General features: G+C 43.1%; 2 protein-coding genes across 2 annotated transcripts; both read left to right on the forward strand.

The window, feature by feature from the left end:
* The first annotated feature begins 826 nt into the window (after nt 1–826).
* On the forward strand, nt 827–11,121 carry LOC123424449 (indole-2-monooxygenase-like). Its single transcript, XM_045108072.1, has 3 exons — nt 827–1,645; nt 9,808–10,236; nt 10,341–11,121. Exons 1-3 carry the CDS (start codon nt 1,097–1,099, stop codon nt 10,965–10,967), a joined length of 1,605 nt encoding a protein of 534 aa, XP_044964007.1. The 5' UTR covers nt 827–1,096; the 3' UTR covers nt 10,968–11,121.
* Nucleotides 11,122–13,316: 2,195 nt separating this feature from the next.
* Nucleotides 13,317–14,564, forward strand: LOC123424451. The gene is made up of 3 exons (XM_045108073.1): nt 13,317–13,587; nt 13,668–13,882; nt 13,989–14,564. The coding sequence occupies exons 1-3, from the start codon at nt 13,491–13,493 to the stop codon at nt 14,130–14,132; spliced, it is 456 nt and encodes a 151-aa protein (XP_044964008.1). The 5' UTR covers nt 13,317–13,490; the 3' UTR covers nt 14,133–14,564.
* The last annotated feature ends 4,969 nt before the right edge of the window (nt 14,565–19,533 follow it).

The raw sequence follows: 19,533 nt of genomic DNA on the forward strand, positions 1-19,533 counted from the left end.
GGGACTAAAGCCTCGAGGGAGGCATTGCGATTTGGGTCGACGTGGCCGGGCCTTTAGTCCCGGCCCAGAGGCAGGCCGGGACTAAAGGGTCCCGGCCAAAGGCCCGTTTTCCACTAGTGACGTTCGATACCACCGACGAGGTCGCCCGCGCGTACGACGCGTCGGCGTGGCGCCTCAACCGGCCTCACAGGGATATTTATTTTCCCAAGGTGATGACGCGGGACTGCGCGCAGTGGCTCGCGCCTCCCCTTCGGGTCGTCACCGAAGAGGACCATCGCCAAAACCGGAGGCGGGAGCGACGCCTCGGCATCGCTAAGATGAACGAACATGCCATGGTGGCGTGGCGCCAGCAGTTCCTGCATGACGTCCTCGACGAGCGTGCATTCTTCGTGCAAAGGAGGACGAAGCGAGCCACCAATCGTGAGGACAGGCGTACATGGAAGCAAGCCGCACTCTTCAGCATGGAGCTGAAGGGTGCGTCGACTTGGAACTCCGACGATGAACGATGGGTTGACGCGTTCATCACGACGGAGGAATCGGACACCAGCGTGTCGTAGGAAGAAGACGAGGAATAGTTTTTATTGTTTTTTAACATTAAGATGTAAGTATTTATCTATGATGAACTATCGACGATGAGTAGTTTCTATCTTTGAACAATCTATACTATCTATTTTATCTTTTTTATCTATGTTCTGTGTATAATGTGCATCGCACGCTATAAATTTTAGCGTTTTTCTTTGACTAACGCGCGCGTTCATTTTTTTTTTTAACGATCGCTGGAGCCAGGGCGTAGTGACCCATAAGAAAATACTATTTCCGCGCTAGTATTTTTCTTATTGATTGGTCCCATGAAGATGCATCCTGTTGGAGATGCTCTACGGATGCACGTTTGTGGAAGGCGACCGGCACGTGGATCGGCGCCCTAACACGGGCACCACTTGGAGTCTTGTGAATAATTATGGACTCAAATTGATTGCAAATTTTTGTTGGTAGCTTACCAAGCCGAAGCTATAAACTCAGCTGAGCTGCTGTGTAGAAGAAACAATCAGTGAAGCATCATCTCCTCTCGTCTAGGACAAAGCGTTGCGCGGCCGTGATGGTTTATCCGTTGCATGGCATCCATGAGCTGCTGCTGCAACCGAGGTCTCCACATGCAGCCCTAGGGCTGGTCTTTGTCCTGCTGGTCTGCCCTCTTCTTGTCCTCCTGGCCGTGCGCCGCCTCGCGACACCGTCGACGGCCGCGGCCACCGCGAGAGCCAGAGAAGAGCTGCTGAGCAGGCTGCCTTCTCCCAGCAGCAGGCTCCCCGTCATCGGACACCTGCACCTCGTCGGCTCCCTCCCGCACATCTCCCTCCGCGACCTCGCCGCCAAGCATGGCCGGGACGGCCTCATGCTCCTCCGACTCGGCGCCGTCCCGACGCTCGTCGTCTCGTCGCCGAGCGCTGCCCAGGCCGTGCTGCGCACGCACGACCACGTCTTCGCGTCCCGGCCCTACTCCCTCGTCAGCGAAATCCTCTTGTACGGCCCCTCGGACGTCGCCTTCTGCCCCTACGGCGAGCACTGGCGGCAGGTCAAGAAGATCTCCACCACGCATCTTCTCACCAACAAGAAGGTCCGCTCCTACCGCCATGCCCGCGAGCACGAGGTACGTAACCATGCATTAGTTTCTTCTCCATGTTTGCTATCTTTTCAGTTTCTTCTCCATGTTTGCTATCTTTTCAGTTTCTTCTCCATGTTTGCAATCTTTTATTTGCCTGAATTTTATTTCTTACTCCCCTTGTTTCTAAATATAAGTCTTTCAAGATATTTATTAGAGTCTACATACGAAATAAAATGAATGAATCTACACTCTAAAATATGTCTATACATCCGTATGTAGTTCATTAATAAAATCTTTAGAAAGACTTATATTAAGAATCGAAGGAAGTAGATTGTTTATTATCCATGAGATCCGGCCCTCCGATAAGCATGGCCCGGCGAAATCTATTGGTTTGGTTCGCACTAATAGGATGCTGCCAGCTAGGTTCTGTAATCTGTATGGCTGAGCTATCCTCATGCTTATACCGTACACCAATCTTAGCTTTTGCAACGGTTGTATTTTAGCGCCCTTGCATATTTCTAACACCAAGCCCCACCACAGCCCCACAACATTATGAGCTAAATTATTTAGGACTGCGTAGAACTCATCTAGCGGAGTTATACTATGATCTCATTCACACGAAGTAAAGAGCATCTCCAACAGCCGCGCTTCGCGCCGCGTCCAAAAAATGTATTTACAGCGCGCGCCGGCTGGTTTAGCCCAGGGATACGCGCTGGCTCCAACAGCCGCGCTATAATGCAGTGTGCGCACGCCACTCCAGCAGTGCCCAAAAATGCAGCGCGCGCACAACATTTTTTAAGTAGATTGCATTAAAATAAAAACGATATTTTACATATATTGCAACTAGATAGGTAGTTCGAAAACATAGATAGATAGTTCGAAAACAAAAAAACTAATCCTAATCGCTCCAGTCATCTGCACCATCATCATCGTCGTTGGTGTCGTGAGAGGTTGACAGCCATATGTCAAACCAACGCTCATCTTCTTCAGTGAAGAAGGACCTCCCGCCTGCATTGACGAGGTCGGCCTGCGCACACGCCAATGCCTTCCGACGACGCCTGTCCAACCGCTCCTCGCGGCGCCGACGCGTGTCCTCCTCGCGGCGCCGTTCCCAATATTCCTGCTCGTAGGCGACGTCCTCCGGGTGGCGCCGGCGCCACTCCGCCATGACCCGCTCGTCCTCCTGGGCGACGAGGAGGCGGCGCTGCATCGCAGTGTGCTCCGCACGGTCTTGTGCGGAGTTTAGACGAGGCGGCGGGGCGAGGTCTAACGCCTACTGGAGCGTGTGGACGTCCGTAAAATTCATTTGGAGGCGCGGCCTGCCTAGGCGCCACGCCGCCGCGTCGAACGCGCGGGCGGCCTCGTGCGCCGTGTCGTAGGTTCCGAGGCTCAGCCGGAGATCGCTGGAGCGTATCTCGGCGTAGAACCCGCCGTTGGGGCGCTGGCGGACGCCGCGGTAGCCCGACGCAGAACGACGGCGCGGCGGCATGGTGGCGCGTCGGCGGCGGTGGCGGCGCGAGAGGTAGAGGAAGAGAGAGCGCGCTGGAGCGGCGGCGCGAGAGGCAGAGGGAGAGAGAACGCGTGCGGCGATGGCGCGAGGAAGCGGCAGCGCGCTGCCTTTCATGGGCGCGCGGGACGCGGCGCCGCAAAAATGGCACGCGAGCTGCCGCCTTTTCGCGCGCGCAAGCGGTTCCCTCGCGCGGTTTTCCCGCCGCCGCTGGAGCGCGCCAAACTGTCCCGCACGCGATAAAATGCCGGTTTAATGCGCGCGCGTCTTTTTGCGTCGCTTGTTGGAGATGCTCTAAGTTGATATCGTGTGTTGATTGTCCCAGCCCGTTTTCTATTGTTCCGGTCCGTTCTTTGTTTTTGCTCCAAACCAGCGCGACCCATTGGTGTCGTGTATTGGGTTGTCAAATTGTTTTGATTCCCGCATGGCCCGCTTGGGCTTTTCGGCCTGGTCCCCAAGTCGTTGGGTGTTAAAAATCAGCTGGCCCAACGCAACACTGCATCACGTGGATCATAAAAAATAGCCAAAAATTTCAGTATTTTTCGCTAAAATACTATCAGATTTGTAAGCCATGATCAATCATTGATCAATGCGTCTTGCAAGCGACTACAGCTAATGGGCATTGGTGATTAATGAACACCACGAAACTCTAGAGAACTATCAACTATGTACCGTGACAGCTCGAACAATTTTAGTACTTTTGTAGACATTTCTTAAAATTGATATTTTTATTAAAATTTGCAAACATCTTTTGAAATCCCCTCGTCATTTCTTGAATTTACGTACAAAATTTGAAAACATGATCATTTTTTTAAATTGCTGAACAGATTTTGAAAAAGGGAACTTTGTGAACAAAATGAAAATATGAAATAATATTTGAAAACAGGAAACCTTTTAACAATTCCTAAACAAAATTTGAAAAGAACAAGCATTTTTAAATTTTGCAGATTTTTTCATGGACAATATTTAAAAACAAGAACATTTTCTTATGTTTTGTATAATTTATGAAAAACACTAACATTTGTTGGAAATTACCAATATTTTATGAAAAGCGGAACATTTTTTTTAAAATAAAAAAATTCAAAAAATAAAAATAAAATGTAAAAGGAAAGAAATGAAGCATCCTAGAGAAACTTGCATTTTTGCGATTGGCTTTCAAAAAATTACAACTGCGAGTATCCTAAAGAAACTTGTAGCTGCGACCAGCCTTAAAAAAGCTTGCAGTTGCTACTATCCTAGAGAAACATGTAATTTCGACCGGCCTTCAAAAAGTTGCAATTACGACTACCCCTCAAGAAACTTGCAGTTGCGACCGGCTTAAATTTTTTTTTTTGCAATTGCGACTATCCTAAAGAAACTTGCAGTTGTGATTGACATTCAAAATTTGCAATTGCGGCTACCCTAGAGAAACTTGCGATTGTGACCGACCTTCAAAAACTTGCAATAGCAACTACCATAGGGACGCTTGCAGTTGCGACCGGCCTTGAAATTTTGCAATTGTGACTACTTCTAGAGAAACTTCCAGTAGCGTCTGACCTTCAAAATACTTGCAATTGCGACTATCCCACAGAAACTTGCAGTTGCGACCGACCTTGAAAAATTGCAATTGGGACTACGCTAGAGGAACTTGTTGTTGCAGTTGGCCATGGAAAGCTTGCAATCACAGTCCTCCTTCGAAAGACATGCAGTTGCGACCCCCCCCCCCCCCCCCACACACACACCTAGAGACGCATACATTTGTGAATCTATGTTAAATAACTTAGAGTTGCGACTGGTCTTGAAAAACGTGCAATTGTGAGCCTTGAAAACTTTCATTCCAAAAATCCTCCTCCGTTTTCAACTTGCAATTGTGGCTACCTCTAGAGCCACCACAATTGTGACTACCCTTAAAGAAACGTGTAATTGCGACCCTCGAGTTAAAAGATCTTGCAATTGTCACCTACCCTTGTAAAACATACAATTATGACTAGCAACTATACTTTTGGAAACTTACAATTGCTACTACCCCTTTAAAAAACATGAATTATATATACATTAGCGTATACCTCCAAACACACTAAAAAACTCAAAAAAACAAGAAACAACAAAGAAAGTAGATTGAGCCATTTTAGTGAAACTATAGGAAAAAAGAACCCTATTAGGATTGTGGAAAAACTGTGATTTAAGGGCAGAATTTTTTGAAATGGAACATGGATTGGAATGTTCAAAAAAAAACTAAAAAATGTGATTTTAATCTAAAAAAATGAGAGCTAAAAAATATATTGAAGTAAGCATGCATAAAAAATTCTCAGATAATTCTTATTCGTATATCATCACACACACGGACTTGCAATAACCCTCACCTAATTTTTACCTGTGTATCGAAAATAGACACTCGCAAAACAAAATAACATATCCACACAGTAAACTATATAACAAATACTTACCATTAAAACTACTTTTCACTTAAAAACCGTAAAAAATGAATGGTTGAAGCTTCTTTCTGAGTTTGACACACATACATATATATTTCGAAAACAAAAGAAGATTTTTAACACACACGCATGCTACAGAAAAATCGCATCCAACACCGATAAGTTAGTCCCCTCTCCGTAGTCTTCTTAACACAAAGATGCTACAGAAAAATCAGATCCAACAACTCCCTTATGAAAAAGATTATGAAATTAAAAATGGGCGTTAATTCCAAAAAATATATTCCTTGACTTCAAATTGTTCTTGAATTTAAAAACATATCCATAATAAAAATATTGACAAATTGAAAGTAAAAAAAAAATGAAACCAGAAAAGAAACGATAGAAAAAAAAACTGAAAGGAAACAAGAAAACCCAATGAAAAACATAAAAAAAACTTATGAACCTTCCTAAACTTTTAGGTAGGTTCCAGAAGCTTCTAAAAATTAGATTAAGAATCTTCCCTTAACTTTTTTCTATTTGTTCTTTCCCATAATGGACTAGTTAAACATTAGCAATAGTGTGATCGACCGCCGCTTGTGAGTTGAAAAGAGGATTTGGACAAGGGAAAAAAGGAAATATTGTGTGACTCAGGCCCATAATTGCACAACCATCAAAATGGAAAGAAAGAGAAACGGGCCGAAGATACACACGCAAAGCGAATCACGACACCAAAAACATCCAGCGGCTGATAAGTTGAATGATGCCAAACTTGAAACTGAGTGAGGTGAGTGTCAGCCAAACCGAAATTATTTAGCTACTTCCTCTGTTCACTCTTATAAGATGCCCTAACTTTCTTGATGAATCGGATGTATATAGACATGATTTAGTGGGTTAGTTCACTCATTTCAATCCATACTTAGTTTATACAAAAATATCTAAAATATATTATCATTGTAAAAGGAGGGAGTACTTTAGTATATTTACATCAGTTAATGGAGTCTAATTCATTTTTTTCATTACTATACATATGTAAAATTGCAAAAAGTATTTTAGTTTTCAACATTGAATTTCACTCGTTGTAAAAACTATTTTCACTCAATTCAATAATCCGGTTCATCTTTGAAAAAAAATAGTTTCAATTATTAGTTCAAACGATCGATTTGAATTATTTCACAAAATGATTTTACTTTTTCATAATACCGCATTCTTACAAATGAATGATTTCAATAATTATTGGGAACGGCCGATTTTAGTTATTTCAAAACTATGTTTCAATATTTCAAAAGAGTGATTTCAATTCCTTCAAAATACTTACATAAATACTTACAGAATACAAATGATTTCATAAAGCCCATTTCAATTGTTCCAAAGGATCAAATTTGATTATTTCGAAAGAACAATTTCAATGAAAGTGGTATTAATTCCAGAAAAGAGTTTTTTAATATTTCTATATAATGTTTCAGAAAATTGTGAAACTGGTCATTTGCACTTGCTTTTTTACAAGAATACATCTATTTTGATTCCATATTTTTCAAATAATCAATTTCACTCTTTCAAAATAATCAATTCCACATGTTTCAAATAATGAGTTCACAAAGATGCATTCCAATTTCATTGACAAAAATAGAAACATTTTTCCACCAACTATTACTCAATTGAAAGCTGAATAAACACATAGGCATTTCACTTAGAGAAGTCCACCCTCACTTTACTTTCTATAGCACCATTTCACTTTTGTGATAATATTTCACCATTTTTTTCACACCTTGTAGAAAACTGATTACATATACACCTGTTTGACAACAATTATATTCATATATCTCGCATATTTTCAGAACACTTCAACTATCTAATTACATCGCGGAACTAATTTACCATGAAACAAATCTGAATCATACAATTTAATATTTCTAGAGAGGATATGCATAATTTCATATGACAATTCCTATGTCATGTCTAACAATTTCATATCACAAATTCATTTTCACAATAAAATAACAAATATTTCAATAGGTTTATCACCCACTAACTTCCAAATCATATACTAAGCTCTAGATCAAATGAAAACACTGTTTGTTTGATGATGACCAAACAGATGATCCACTGAGTTAAAAATCATATTAGTATATGATAATTTGGATCCTTGCAATGTCTAGCCATATTTGGTCATCATCGATGGCGAAAAGAGCATATGTGGTTGATAAGTTTACAAGAAAATGTGGAGCAGATGATCCACTAAGTTTCAAATCATATTAGTATGCAACATGTCGAATCCTCGGCTTGGCTTGCCTGATTTGGTCATTATCAACGACCACCGGAGCAGATGTGTTCGAATATGAGCACATCCGGCTAGGCAAGGCCCAACAGATCTAGCAACAAGACGCGTGAAGGAGCTTCGTGTTGTGTCGCTAGTTGTTGATGGCCTCCATGTGTGTCGAGGCATCGCCGCTCATCTTCTAGTCTATGGTTATCATGGGTCCTTACAGTAGCGGCATAGCTACCGCCGGCGGTAAAACCGGATTCAATGTTGGCATGCGATGTGCTGCCAACCACCGGTTTATGATCGAGAGGTGAAACATTGGTGGATCAAGTGAATATTATGTGGAGAAAAGTCATTGGTATTGTAGGTCGGTAGATATTTACTTGGTCGTGCGGTATACTGGCTATATTCAAGGTGGTATCGGTTTTGTGTAGCTAAAAATGATGGATAATAGATGGCAAATATACAAATCTTGAAACGGTTGCACACAGGGTGTAGTGTCACGAGGCAGGCGCCTCTAGAAAGGGGTTTGCGCACATGCACATGCTCACTCGTGTGTGTGGAAGAGGGACTGTTTTTTCATTATTCATCTTGAACCGTAGTGTTTCTTTTAAATCTTATTGATGCTACAAAAAGTTATTAGTACTAACTCCTGCAAAGTATAGACCAGTGTAATTTCAAAATTTATGTGCAATTTTATAAATCAATTTTCTAGTTCTTTTTCACATCACAAACACATGTTTGTCATGTAGAATCAATTTTCCATTTTTTAGTTATTCATTACATTTTTATATTAGTTTTGCCATCTGTTTGTCATGACGTTTCTTAAAAAATTGTGTACTTTGGGGCTAAAACTACCTCCTAATTTTTTCTTGCATAAATGAAATATGCCCCCATACAAAAATAAGTATCCATCTACTTTCAGTCATTCTTTGTCGAGTTTTGTTTATGTATTTATCCGTCTTTTGAATAGATATATTTTAAATAAAATTGGGATCTGATGGGAATATTTCCTAATTATTAACGAGCGTTAGTTTACATGACTAATTGGATAAAAAATGTGTCTAAGAGGGGTCATAAAACTTTGAATCTTGAATCTTTAGCTTCAAGATTGGGATTGTTCTTTTATGCATAGCGCATATTTTCTCCATCTTACATATTCATTTCAAAATGGAGAACAATTTATGAGTTTTCTAAGTCTTAGGTAACTCATGGTCTTTGTCTCGGATCATTTTCTGTCCAAGTAGAATATTTTTAGTTTTTTTTGCATGTTGTGATGATGGGATCTAACTTGTGACATTGATTAACTAAGTATTTGAGAGATTTGAAGCATTTTTATATAGGTGAGAGAGTAAGAGTCTCCATCTAAGTGATGTGATGCATGTGCCATCTCAGTTATATAGAATCAACTTCTGCTTCAATTATATTATTGAGAGTTGAACTAAATTGTACTCCCTCCATAAACTAATATAAGATCTTTTAGATCACTACTTTAGTAATCTAAACTCTCTTATATTAGTTTACAGAGGGAGTACTTGTTATTCCATATTATGGTATAGTGCAAACTTTCTGTAATATATGTGAAAAATCTTGAATTTTGGATTTTTTTTCTTCCAAATTATTGTAGTCTTATTATTTTTGTTTGATGTTGTACCAAAGCGATACTACTCCATGTACTAAATGTACCATGATAATTTTTCTGGTGCTTTTCCTTTTTAGTTGTTGATTTTTCACATCATAGTTATAGTGCCTATTGTTGTGAGGATGCTAATAATTTGAGCCCATAAGAGTTGAAGTACGCTCACCAATAGGGCAACTCATTGTTCATAGTCTTGTTATGGCCAAGGGACGCCATGTTTAGAAAATTGATAGTTCTTAAATGCAATTTAATCCAAAGAGTAGTAAAAAAGTGATTGAAATATCTAAAAGGAATAGGCAAATTCAATATAGACAACTTACTTGATTGATATATATGTATTGAACAATTCATCGATGCATGTTGTCCACATCATCTGTTGTACCAAAATTAAACATTTTCAATTCACAGGTGAGATTGGTTGTGGCAAAGATCCACAATGCAGCCTCAAAATGCACCGCCGTCGACATGAGTGAGCTTCTCAACACCTTCAGCAATGACATTGTGTGTCATGCTGTGTCCGGCAAGCTTTTCAGGGAACGAGGCCATAACAAACTCTTTCGAGAGCTCGTCGAGGCCAACTCATTACTCCTAGGAGGATTCAACCTAGTGGACTACTTCCCCAAGTTGGTGCAGATGGACATCATCAAGAGGATGGTTTGTGCTAAGGCCCAGAAGGTGAAGAATATGTGGGATAACCTGCTCAATAATATCATCGATGAGCATGCAAACAAGTCGGTGCCAGAACACAACAACGAGGACAGCGACTTCACTGATGTGTTGCTTTCTATCCAACAAGAGTACAAACTCACAAGAGACCATATTAAGGCTCAGTTAGAGGTAAGTAAGAGCTCACAAAAAATAATAGAAAACAACTGCACATCCACACATATCGCTCATATGTTGTTGATTTGTTTCTTACATGTGGGCCCGTTTGTATGTAGAGCATGTTTGAAGCTGGCACAGATACATCATTCATAGTGTTGGAATATGCGATGGTCCAGCTCATGCAAAACCCCCACCTCATGAACAAGCTACAAGCCGAGGTGAGGAGCACTATAACCAAGGGGAAAGAAATGATTACCGAAGATGATCTCGATAATTTGGCATACCTAAAGGCGGTCATCAAAGAGACACTCAGGCTCCATATGCCTGGGCCACTCCTCATACCCCACCTCTCCATGGCCGATTGTAACGTAAATGGATACATGATACCATCAGGAATACGTGTCGTCATCAATAGTTGGGCTCTTGCAAGGGACCCTGATAGTTGGGAGCATGCAGATCAGTTCATGCCTGAGCGCTTTATGGAATGTGGTAGCGCCGCAACTCTAGACTATAAGGGAAACGACTTCTCATACTTGCCATTTGGGACTGGACGAAGGAGTTGCCCAGGTACCAACTTTGCGATTGCAACCATTGAAATCATGCTAGTGAATCTCATATACCACTTCAACTGGAAGCTACCAAAAGAGTTGATGGAAGGTGGCATCAGTATGACCGAATTATTTGGGATGACGGTGCATCGGAAGGAGAAGCTCCTTCTTGTTCCCGTAGTGCCACGACAATAAAACATTTGTCAATTGTATGGTGTGTGGCCTTTAGACTTCTTGTTAAGCACGAGTGTCATCAATAATTGAAGAAACCATTGCATTAAAAATTATTAGCATATTCATGAGTCGCAAATAACACTACTACATAAATTCTCATATTTGATGTTTGATATGTGCAAAATGTCAACCAAAGTGTTCTTCTTATCATTTCTCAACACTTCGTTGTAGGTCTTAGTTAAAAATAGATAACCTTGCGCCTTAGTTCCTCAAGTCACAATCATAGAGTAATTGGTGAGGTTCTATTTTCTTCACCAAAAATAACTGGCATATATGATATCATCAAGCTCTTGAACACTAAAAATATATTCGGCCTTATATCATGGATATGCCTCACATTATCAATCACTAACATACAACATGTGTTTGTCTCAATATTGTCCTTGTTGGCATTTTTCTGACAACCCAAAGTTTCAGTACTGGTGTATGATGTGTTTCTTTATTCTCTTCGAACACTTTCTTATATTTCATTGACTCACTCTTTTTACTAGTGCAAAAAAGTCTAGCTATGACGTGACAAAAATGGTCTTGTTGGCGTGGACACCCGAAGCCACCAATATGGCGCCAAAATTAAAAATATAGTTGTGGCATTGAAGACGATGCCAACAGTATCAAGAATACCTATGGCGTCGGATTATGTTGTACGACAACAGTATGATCTGTATCTATGGAGTCCACATTATTCATATATCACAACTTTTGAAAAACGTTGCATGCCTAGTACCTTCTTAGCACGCGATTACTTAATTTGTAAGTATCAGAAAATCGCTGCCACAACAACGGGAAGCAACAACATTCACATGGCAGGATAAGGTAACAACTAACCGTAATTCAAAGACATTCAAGATAACTACGTAATGTTGTATATAGTGCTTAAATAATTAGCTAAGATAGCTAGTCAAGTTTTAAAGTACGATAAAACAGAACCACATACACATGTAGCTGATCGAGCTAGTAGTATTGCAGAACCAACAACATAGGTAGCTGATACTATCCTATTACATATCAGCATAATGATCATTACTATATTTCTTTGACGGATCCACGAGCGACACATGACCATCAACATTAAGTCCCTGCTTTCGAAGGCGAGTTTTTATCTCCTCCGGGTCGGTACACTACTAGGGAAAAGGTTATAGATAAAATATTACTAGTAGCTATGGAAAAATAGCCGATGCTACTTCTAATTAGTATTTGTTCTTGGCTAAAACACATACTACTTGTAAGATATAGCAGTAGCGCGTGCCAACATAACAAGCTTTACTAATAGTTGAGACACACTATACGAACACATTCTAGCCACAGTAGCAACACTGGCCCATGACCGGCACTACTGCTAATCGTATTACCAATAGCGCTTGTCAAGGCCAGCGCTCCTATTGTGGCTAGCCCAGGCCCACCTCTCCCTTGCGCAGCTTAGCAGTAGTACCTCGTCGCCAACACACGCTACTGCTAAGTCGTACCTTATCCACTTACTACCTTATTCTTCCTCACGCCCCTCACTCTTTCCTCGCTCTCTCCATCTCCACTCTCTCCTGCATGCCCTGCACCACGCTCGTCAGCCTGCCCCCGCACACGTGACCTCCCTCCCTTGCACGACCGCCCTCCCCATGCGACCGTCCTCACCCGTCCTGACCCTCCCCACGCGGCGACCCTTCCCCGCCCCGGCCGTCCAGCGCCGCTGCCTCTCGCCGTTGTCGGCCCCCATCGCTGCAGGTAGCCTCCCGTCATGTACCTCTCTTCTTCTTTGTTTTAGTTTCTATGGACCATATGATAGATAGTTTATATGTAGGATGATAATGGTGGCCACATTCTAGGGTTCATATGGTGGATAGTTAATAGTTAATTAGTATTTTTTAGGCTAGAATGGTTTATGCTATACTCAGGGTAGACACTTGAGGTCCTTTGTATGTGATGCCAAAGGTGGACACTTGAAGTGCTTTGGATATATTTTTACATGTTTGGGTTGTCTCCTTCGACGTGTCTATCATTTTTCAGGAAACACCTCCTAGTGCTTATATTTTGCCAAAATGTTGATTTTAAATTTTTGAACCATGAACACAGGAAATATCTAACGACGAGGGTATCCCTGAATTCTATATGTGCACCGACCACAGGGGTATATTCGACCGTTATCCTCATCTAGACAATGGTACGTCATTCACCATCAAGGTAAAGGAGGACTTTGAAATTATTACGGTATGTAAAGATGGCATGTATTTTATTTGTAATGAAGTATGATGTGTGCTTTTTTTTGCTTTAATTAATATGTACTTTTCTTGTGTACAATTCGATTAGTACGTTCCCTGCCATGCAAGACTCCATGTCTTGGATAAGTTTCATTTCAAAGAGAAGGAGAGTACGGAGACTAAGATAGCTTACCTAAAGACGGACCTTTACACTTTTGTTGTTAAGGTAAATCACATATATTTTGATTGTTCTTTTTGGAGAGCATTTTTCAAGGCGTACGGGTTTGAGGAGGACATGAACATTACGTTCGACCTTGGTCATGACGATGATCATGATAATAATATCGAAATTGGGATGCATGCAGATCACTTGATTCTAGTTCTACCTCCAGGTGCGTTTGTCAAATTTTTTTGGTAATTTACATTGATTTGGTACATATCCGGACTAAACTTATCTATTTTTAATCATCAGCTTATTTCTCTACTCCAAAAAATACACGACAGGTAGTAGATCGGACCTACTACAGTTATGGTTCTAAGCTTACTTGGTTGGATAAAAATCATCTGATCTTATTTATTCATGATGGAGAGCATTATAACAACAACTACATGATTGGCAACAGTTATCATGGATATGTACCACTAGTGCACAAGTTCAACCATTATAACATCACTTCAGACTACTTTGTAAGAATGTTTTTACTATTGTGTCACTACTACAACTTTTTCATACATTCTTCTTCAGCAAAACTAGTTTGCTAACTATGTTATTATTACTTATGTTTTTCAATAGGTACTCCTGCCAGAGACCGGGTGTGAAGTGATGCTTATCAAAGGAGATTTGTATATGGTTAGCTTACGACCAATCCCGTTGAGTTACCATGGTAAATCACGATATGTTGAACTGAAAACCCCTAAAAACCAAACGATGGAGTAACGCAATAAAAGCAAACATACTACGATTTGGAGACAAATACTTGTGCATCCCACAAGTTGGAAATACGTTGATGTGTATTCTTCAATAGCGAGATGCAGGAGTTTTCCTTCTTTTATGCTAGTTTACCTATGAGAGAGTAGTAGTTAGTGTTGGTAACTTGTGATACCTTCGTAGCTGGTTATTTACTTGTGATAATTTGGTCGCTTGCTATCTGTTGCTAGAATAATAAAGAGTTGTTTAACTAGTATGATAACAACTAGAATGATGATGAGTTGTTTTTTATTTTATGATATTTTAACTTGGCATGATTAAGATGACAATGAGTTGTTATATGAAATATATTAGATTAAAGTAGATGGATGCAACGGATTAAGTGGAATTAGAGTAAAATACAATGCTGTGATTCGTATTTTTTCTCTAATTGAAGTTGGACACTTGCATCTATCCACTTTAATCTAAATGTAGTTTTTTGCACAATTATTATTGATGTTATATATATTAATATGTATAACCGTGTGTAAATATAATATAAATATAAAAAATAAATATGCTCGATTAGTAATAGCTTGGGGTATAGAACCGCACTGCAAACAGTTAGCAATAACAAGTTCACAAAACAATGCTACTGATATTTTAGTTACCAGTAACGAGGCACGGTCCATGCTATTGCTAACTATTAGCTGTAGCGCCCTAGTAGTAGCGCGGGATATTAGCTCTAGCGTCCTATGTGACGCCCTCGGCTTAATCGTACGCTAATCATACACGCAAATGCGTACGATCAAACCCAAGGACTCACGGGGAGATATCACAACACAACTCTAGACACAAATAAAATAACATCAGCTTCATATTACAAGCCAGGGGCCTCGAGGGCTAGAATACGAAAGCTCGATAAACACACGAGTCAGCGGAAGCAACAAATATCTGAGTACAGACATAAAACATGGGGTGCCTTAGAGAAGGCTAGCACAAAAGATACAACGATCGAACGAGGCGAGGCCTCCTGCCTGGGAACCTCCTAACTACTCCTGATCATCAGCGGCCTCCACGTAGTAGTAGGCACCGTCGGGGTAGCAGTCGTCGGCGACGGGGACCTCCATCTCCTGGGCTTCATCATCTGGTCGCAGCAAACGGATCAAGGGAACAAGGGGGGAGCAAAGCAGCGGTGAGTACTCATCCAAAGTACTCGCAAGTCTTACATCAGAACTATTCTAATAATGCATCAGTATCAAAGAAGGGGGTTATATGTGGACTGACTGCAGCAATGCGAGAAAAGAGAGAGAATGCCTAGTCCTATCGAAGACTAGCATCTTCAGGGTCTTGCAGCAATAGACGAGAGTAGAACAGGGGGGTAACACATTAATAGTCCTATTGTTGCAGCAATATTAAAGTGAGGTCACGCCTGAAGATCCTCCCTCGACTCCCTGCGAGGAAGCAATCCCGAGGCAAACTAATTCCAGTTAAGTAACAATTGTAGTTGTATAAGATCGGGGCACAACTCCAAGTCGTCCTGTAACCGTGGACACGGCTATCCGAATAGTTAATTTTCATCCCTGCAGGGGTGCACCACATGTCCCGTCACGCTCGATAACACTCTGGCCGGACATACTTTTCTGGGTCCTGCCCGGCCTCGGAATATCGACACGTCGCAGCCCCACCTAAGACTAATCAGAGAGGCCAGCCCGCCGGTCTAAATCCTAAGCACAAAGGGTTCATGGGCCCAGTTCCCCTTCACGCTCCTGCACGTGGCGTGGGCGGCCGACGTCAGTCCTAGCATCCCTTAATCACAAGCGCGATGCATCTCGGGACCACTTGGGCGCGCGCCGCTACACTGCTGGCATCTGAAAAGCTTCGGCTGATACCGCGACGCCGAGTACCCATAATTCTTCCCGCGTAGCCGGTTAGTGCGAAAAGGTCTCCGACCAACCCAGATCAAATACCCAAATCAATTAGCATCTTAATTAGGCCAGCAACACAGTCTCGCGGGAATCCACCCGTCTTACAACTAATCGCCGAAGATCCCAGTAACATGGTCGAGTAACTGTGGTTGTAACATCAGGGGAATCCGAGGAATCACCCTCGTTGGATTCCGAACGATGTACCCGTCAAGGTGGGCTTAGAGGAATCACCCTCGGGGGTCCCACACTCGCGGGGTGGCACGACAGAGACGTCATCGGGAATGGTGAAAGAGGAATCACCCTCGATAACCACGACCGACTAGCTATACTACAGAGATATCATCAGGAGTACTTAGCGAGGTGTCACCCTCGGTACCCGATAGTATCCCTGTAGCGTCGTACAACGAAGGAGGGTGAACGTGCTGTGTCGGGTCTGGCTCGTCGATCAGAGATCGAGATTTGGAAACAAGCGGGGCAACTGATCTACGGGGTCAGAGGGGATGACTGCTCCACCTATACTAAGCAGGTTAAAGGTACAGGACTGAAAGTAGCAGTTCATCAAAAATAGGCTATGCATCAGATATAGGAGCTAACTACAACAGTAGCAAAATTACTAATGCAAGAAGTAGGAAGAAAGACATAGGCGATATAGGAATGATCAAGGGGAGTTTGCTTGCCTTGCTGCTCTGCGGCAAAGGACTGATCGGCAGGGGTCGTAGATGTACCCGGCAGCAGCGTCAGGCTCGGGGTCTACCGGTAAGAAGAGGGGGAAGAAACAATAAATAATAGCACCGATGCAACACAAAACATGACATGGAAATATGCAGGCTAGACATGAGCTAACGCAGCAACATCCGTCATAGACGGGTCGGAAGAATATCTGACGATATTTTCTGGGTCTCGGGCTACTACCGGTTATACTGGAAACGATGGAAAAGTTCCATGTTTGCTATGCTAGGGACGCGTGACAGACGAATGGACCGTGCATCCGGGTTCGTCTCGCTTTGCTGATCAACTTTCATGTTGAAATTATTTCGATCTGACTTACGGATTATTTAATATTAATTTTTAAAGTTTTATTAATTATTTAAGAATTAAAAACAGATTTAAAAGATTTAGTAAAATCCTATTATGACATCATCGCGATGTCAGGCTGACATCACATTTGACCGGTCAACTGACCAGCGGGTCCCGAACGTCATAGGCACAAGTTTTTATTAAGATTAATTATTTATTAATCAGATTAATTCAACGAGGGACCCACGTGTCATACTCTAATTATGTTAATTAATTATTTTAACTAATATATCTATTTATTTATTTATTTAAGAAAAACATTATTTTTAATCATCGCGTGGGGCCTCCCTGTCATTGACAGCGGTGCATTGGCCCCACCGGTAAGTGGCCTAAGGTTATTTCCTCATTTGTTTTTATTTAGATACCTATCCGTGCAAATACCGTATTCCTCTAAATACCCAAATACACAAATACATACATCACATCTCATACATACATACATACATACGCATCTAATACACCATTTATTCTTTTTCATTTTTCTTTTCTCTCAACACTCATCTCTCATCTCTCTGTTAACAGAGACAGAGAAGTTCTTTTGCTACTCCACCTAGAAGAACACAAACTTCGAATCCTTCTACCGGAGTCCACCGTCGACGGATCGAGGCCCCGTTTGCCGGAACGGAAACGTGACGTCGAGGGGAACGACAAGGTGGGAGGAGCCCGAGGAGGGGCTCACCGACGGTGACGTGACGGCCCGGTGAAGCCGGAGTTCGCACGAAGTGACGGTGGAGACGGTGACGGTGAGGTTCCGGTGGTGATGTGCCGGCGAGGAGGAGCCGGTGAGGAGGGCCCCGGTGAGGAGAGGCCCCCGGAGTTGGAGCCGCCGACGGGGAGGGGCGAGGTGGCCGGCGCCCCTGCCGGCGGGGTGGAGGCCGAGAGGTGGGGGGGCCGCCGGGAGAAGATGCTCGATGGAGGGAGGCGGCCGTGGGGAGAGGAGGCCGCCGGCGTGGTGAGGGGGGCCGAGGGGGGGGCCGCCGGTGGGAGGAGGAGTGGCCGCCGGGGGGGCTCGCCGGCGTGGTGAGGGGTGGCCGCCGGCCGGGGAGGGAGAGGGGCGGCCAGGGAGGGGCGAGATGGGGGAGAGTGGAGGGCGTGGCCCGGCAGGGGAGGGAGAGAGTTCGTGGGAGAGAGAGGGAGTCACGGGAGGGTGAGAGGTCGTGGGGGGGGACAGGAGGCGCGGGGGGGGGGGGGGGGCTGGCGTCGTGGGGTGGGGCCCCCCCACGAGGGGGGCTGGCGGCGGCGGCGTGGGAAAAGGAGGGAGTGGCGAGAGGGGGGGGTGGCGCCCAGGAGGGCTAGGGTTTGGGGAGGTGGGGGCGCGGGAGGTGGCCGGCTGGGCCCTTTTTGGCCCAGCTGGGCCGGTTGGGGGGGGGGGTTGTTCCTCTTTTTTTTTTGATTTGTTTTGTTTTATTTTCTCTTTTCCCTTTTCTTTTTATTATTTCCTTCTTTCAGTTTTCTTTCTTTCTTTTATCTTTATTGTTTCTTTAATACTTTTCTCGTTTTTACATATATATTCTTGTAATATTTGCAATGAACTCATAACGTACTCTACTTTTGTTTTCAAATCTGAAATCCGGACAAACTCGAATCAACGCGGGTCTGAGATGGAAATCCGATGACGTGGCATCATTAACGGTTGATCACTGTAGCTTAATTACGATTACTACTGTAGCAAAAGTCGAGGATGTCACAATTCTCCCCTACTAACAAGAATTCTCGTCCCGAGAATTAAGAGGTAGATGGAAAGAGCCCGGGGTATTCATCACGAAGATGATCCTCGCGTTCCCAAGTGGCTTCATCTTCAGAGTGATTTGACCACTGCACCTTAAGGAACTTGGTGACCTTGCGACGAGTCTTACGTTCAGCTTGGTCGAGAATGCGGACCGGATGCTCTTTATAAGAGAGGTCTTGTTGTAGCTCTAGCATATCGTGATCCACTGCTCGAATAGGATCCTTGAAGCAGCGGCGGAGTTGAGAAACATGGAAGACATCGTGAACCTGAGAAAGGTTCGCCGGCAGTTCCAATTGATAAGCTACTCTTCCATGCCTTTCGAGAACAGTGAAAGGACCAATATAACGAGGAGCTAACTTGCCCTTGATTCCGAAACGGTGTGCACCTCTCATTGGTGTGACACGAAGATAAGCCTTTTTGCCAGGTTGATAGACCATATCTTGATGATGACGGTCATACTGACTCTTCTGACGAGACTGAGCAGCCTTCAGATTCTCATGAATAATGCGGACTTGATCTTCGGCATGTTGAATAATATCCGGACCGAAGAGTGACCTTTCCCCAGTTTCTGACCAATTCAGAGGAGTCCGACACCTTCGCCCATACAATACTTCGAAAGGGGCCATCTTCAGACTAGCTTGATAGCTATTGTTGTAAGAGAACTCGGCATACGGGAGAGATTCCTCCCATTTCTTAC

Source organism: Hordeum vulgare, chromosome 2H (genome assembly GCF_904849725.1).
Source record: "Hordeum vulgare subsp. vulgare chromosome 2H, MorexV3_pseudomolecules_assembly, whole genome shotgun sequence".
Taxonomy (NCBI): Eukaryota; Viridiplantae; Streptophyta; class Magnoliopsida; order Poales; family Poaceae; genus Hordeum; species Hordeum vulgare.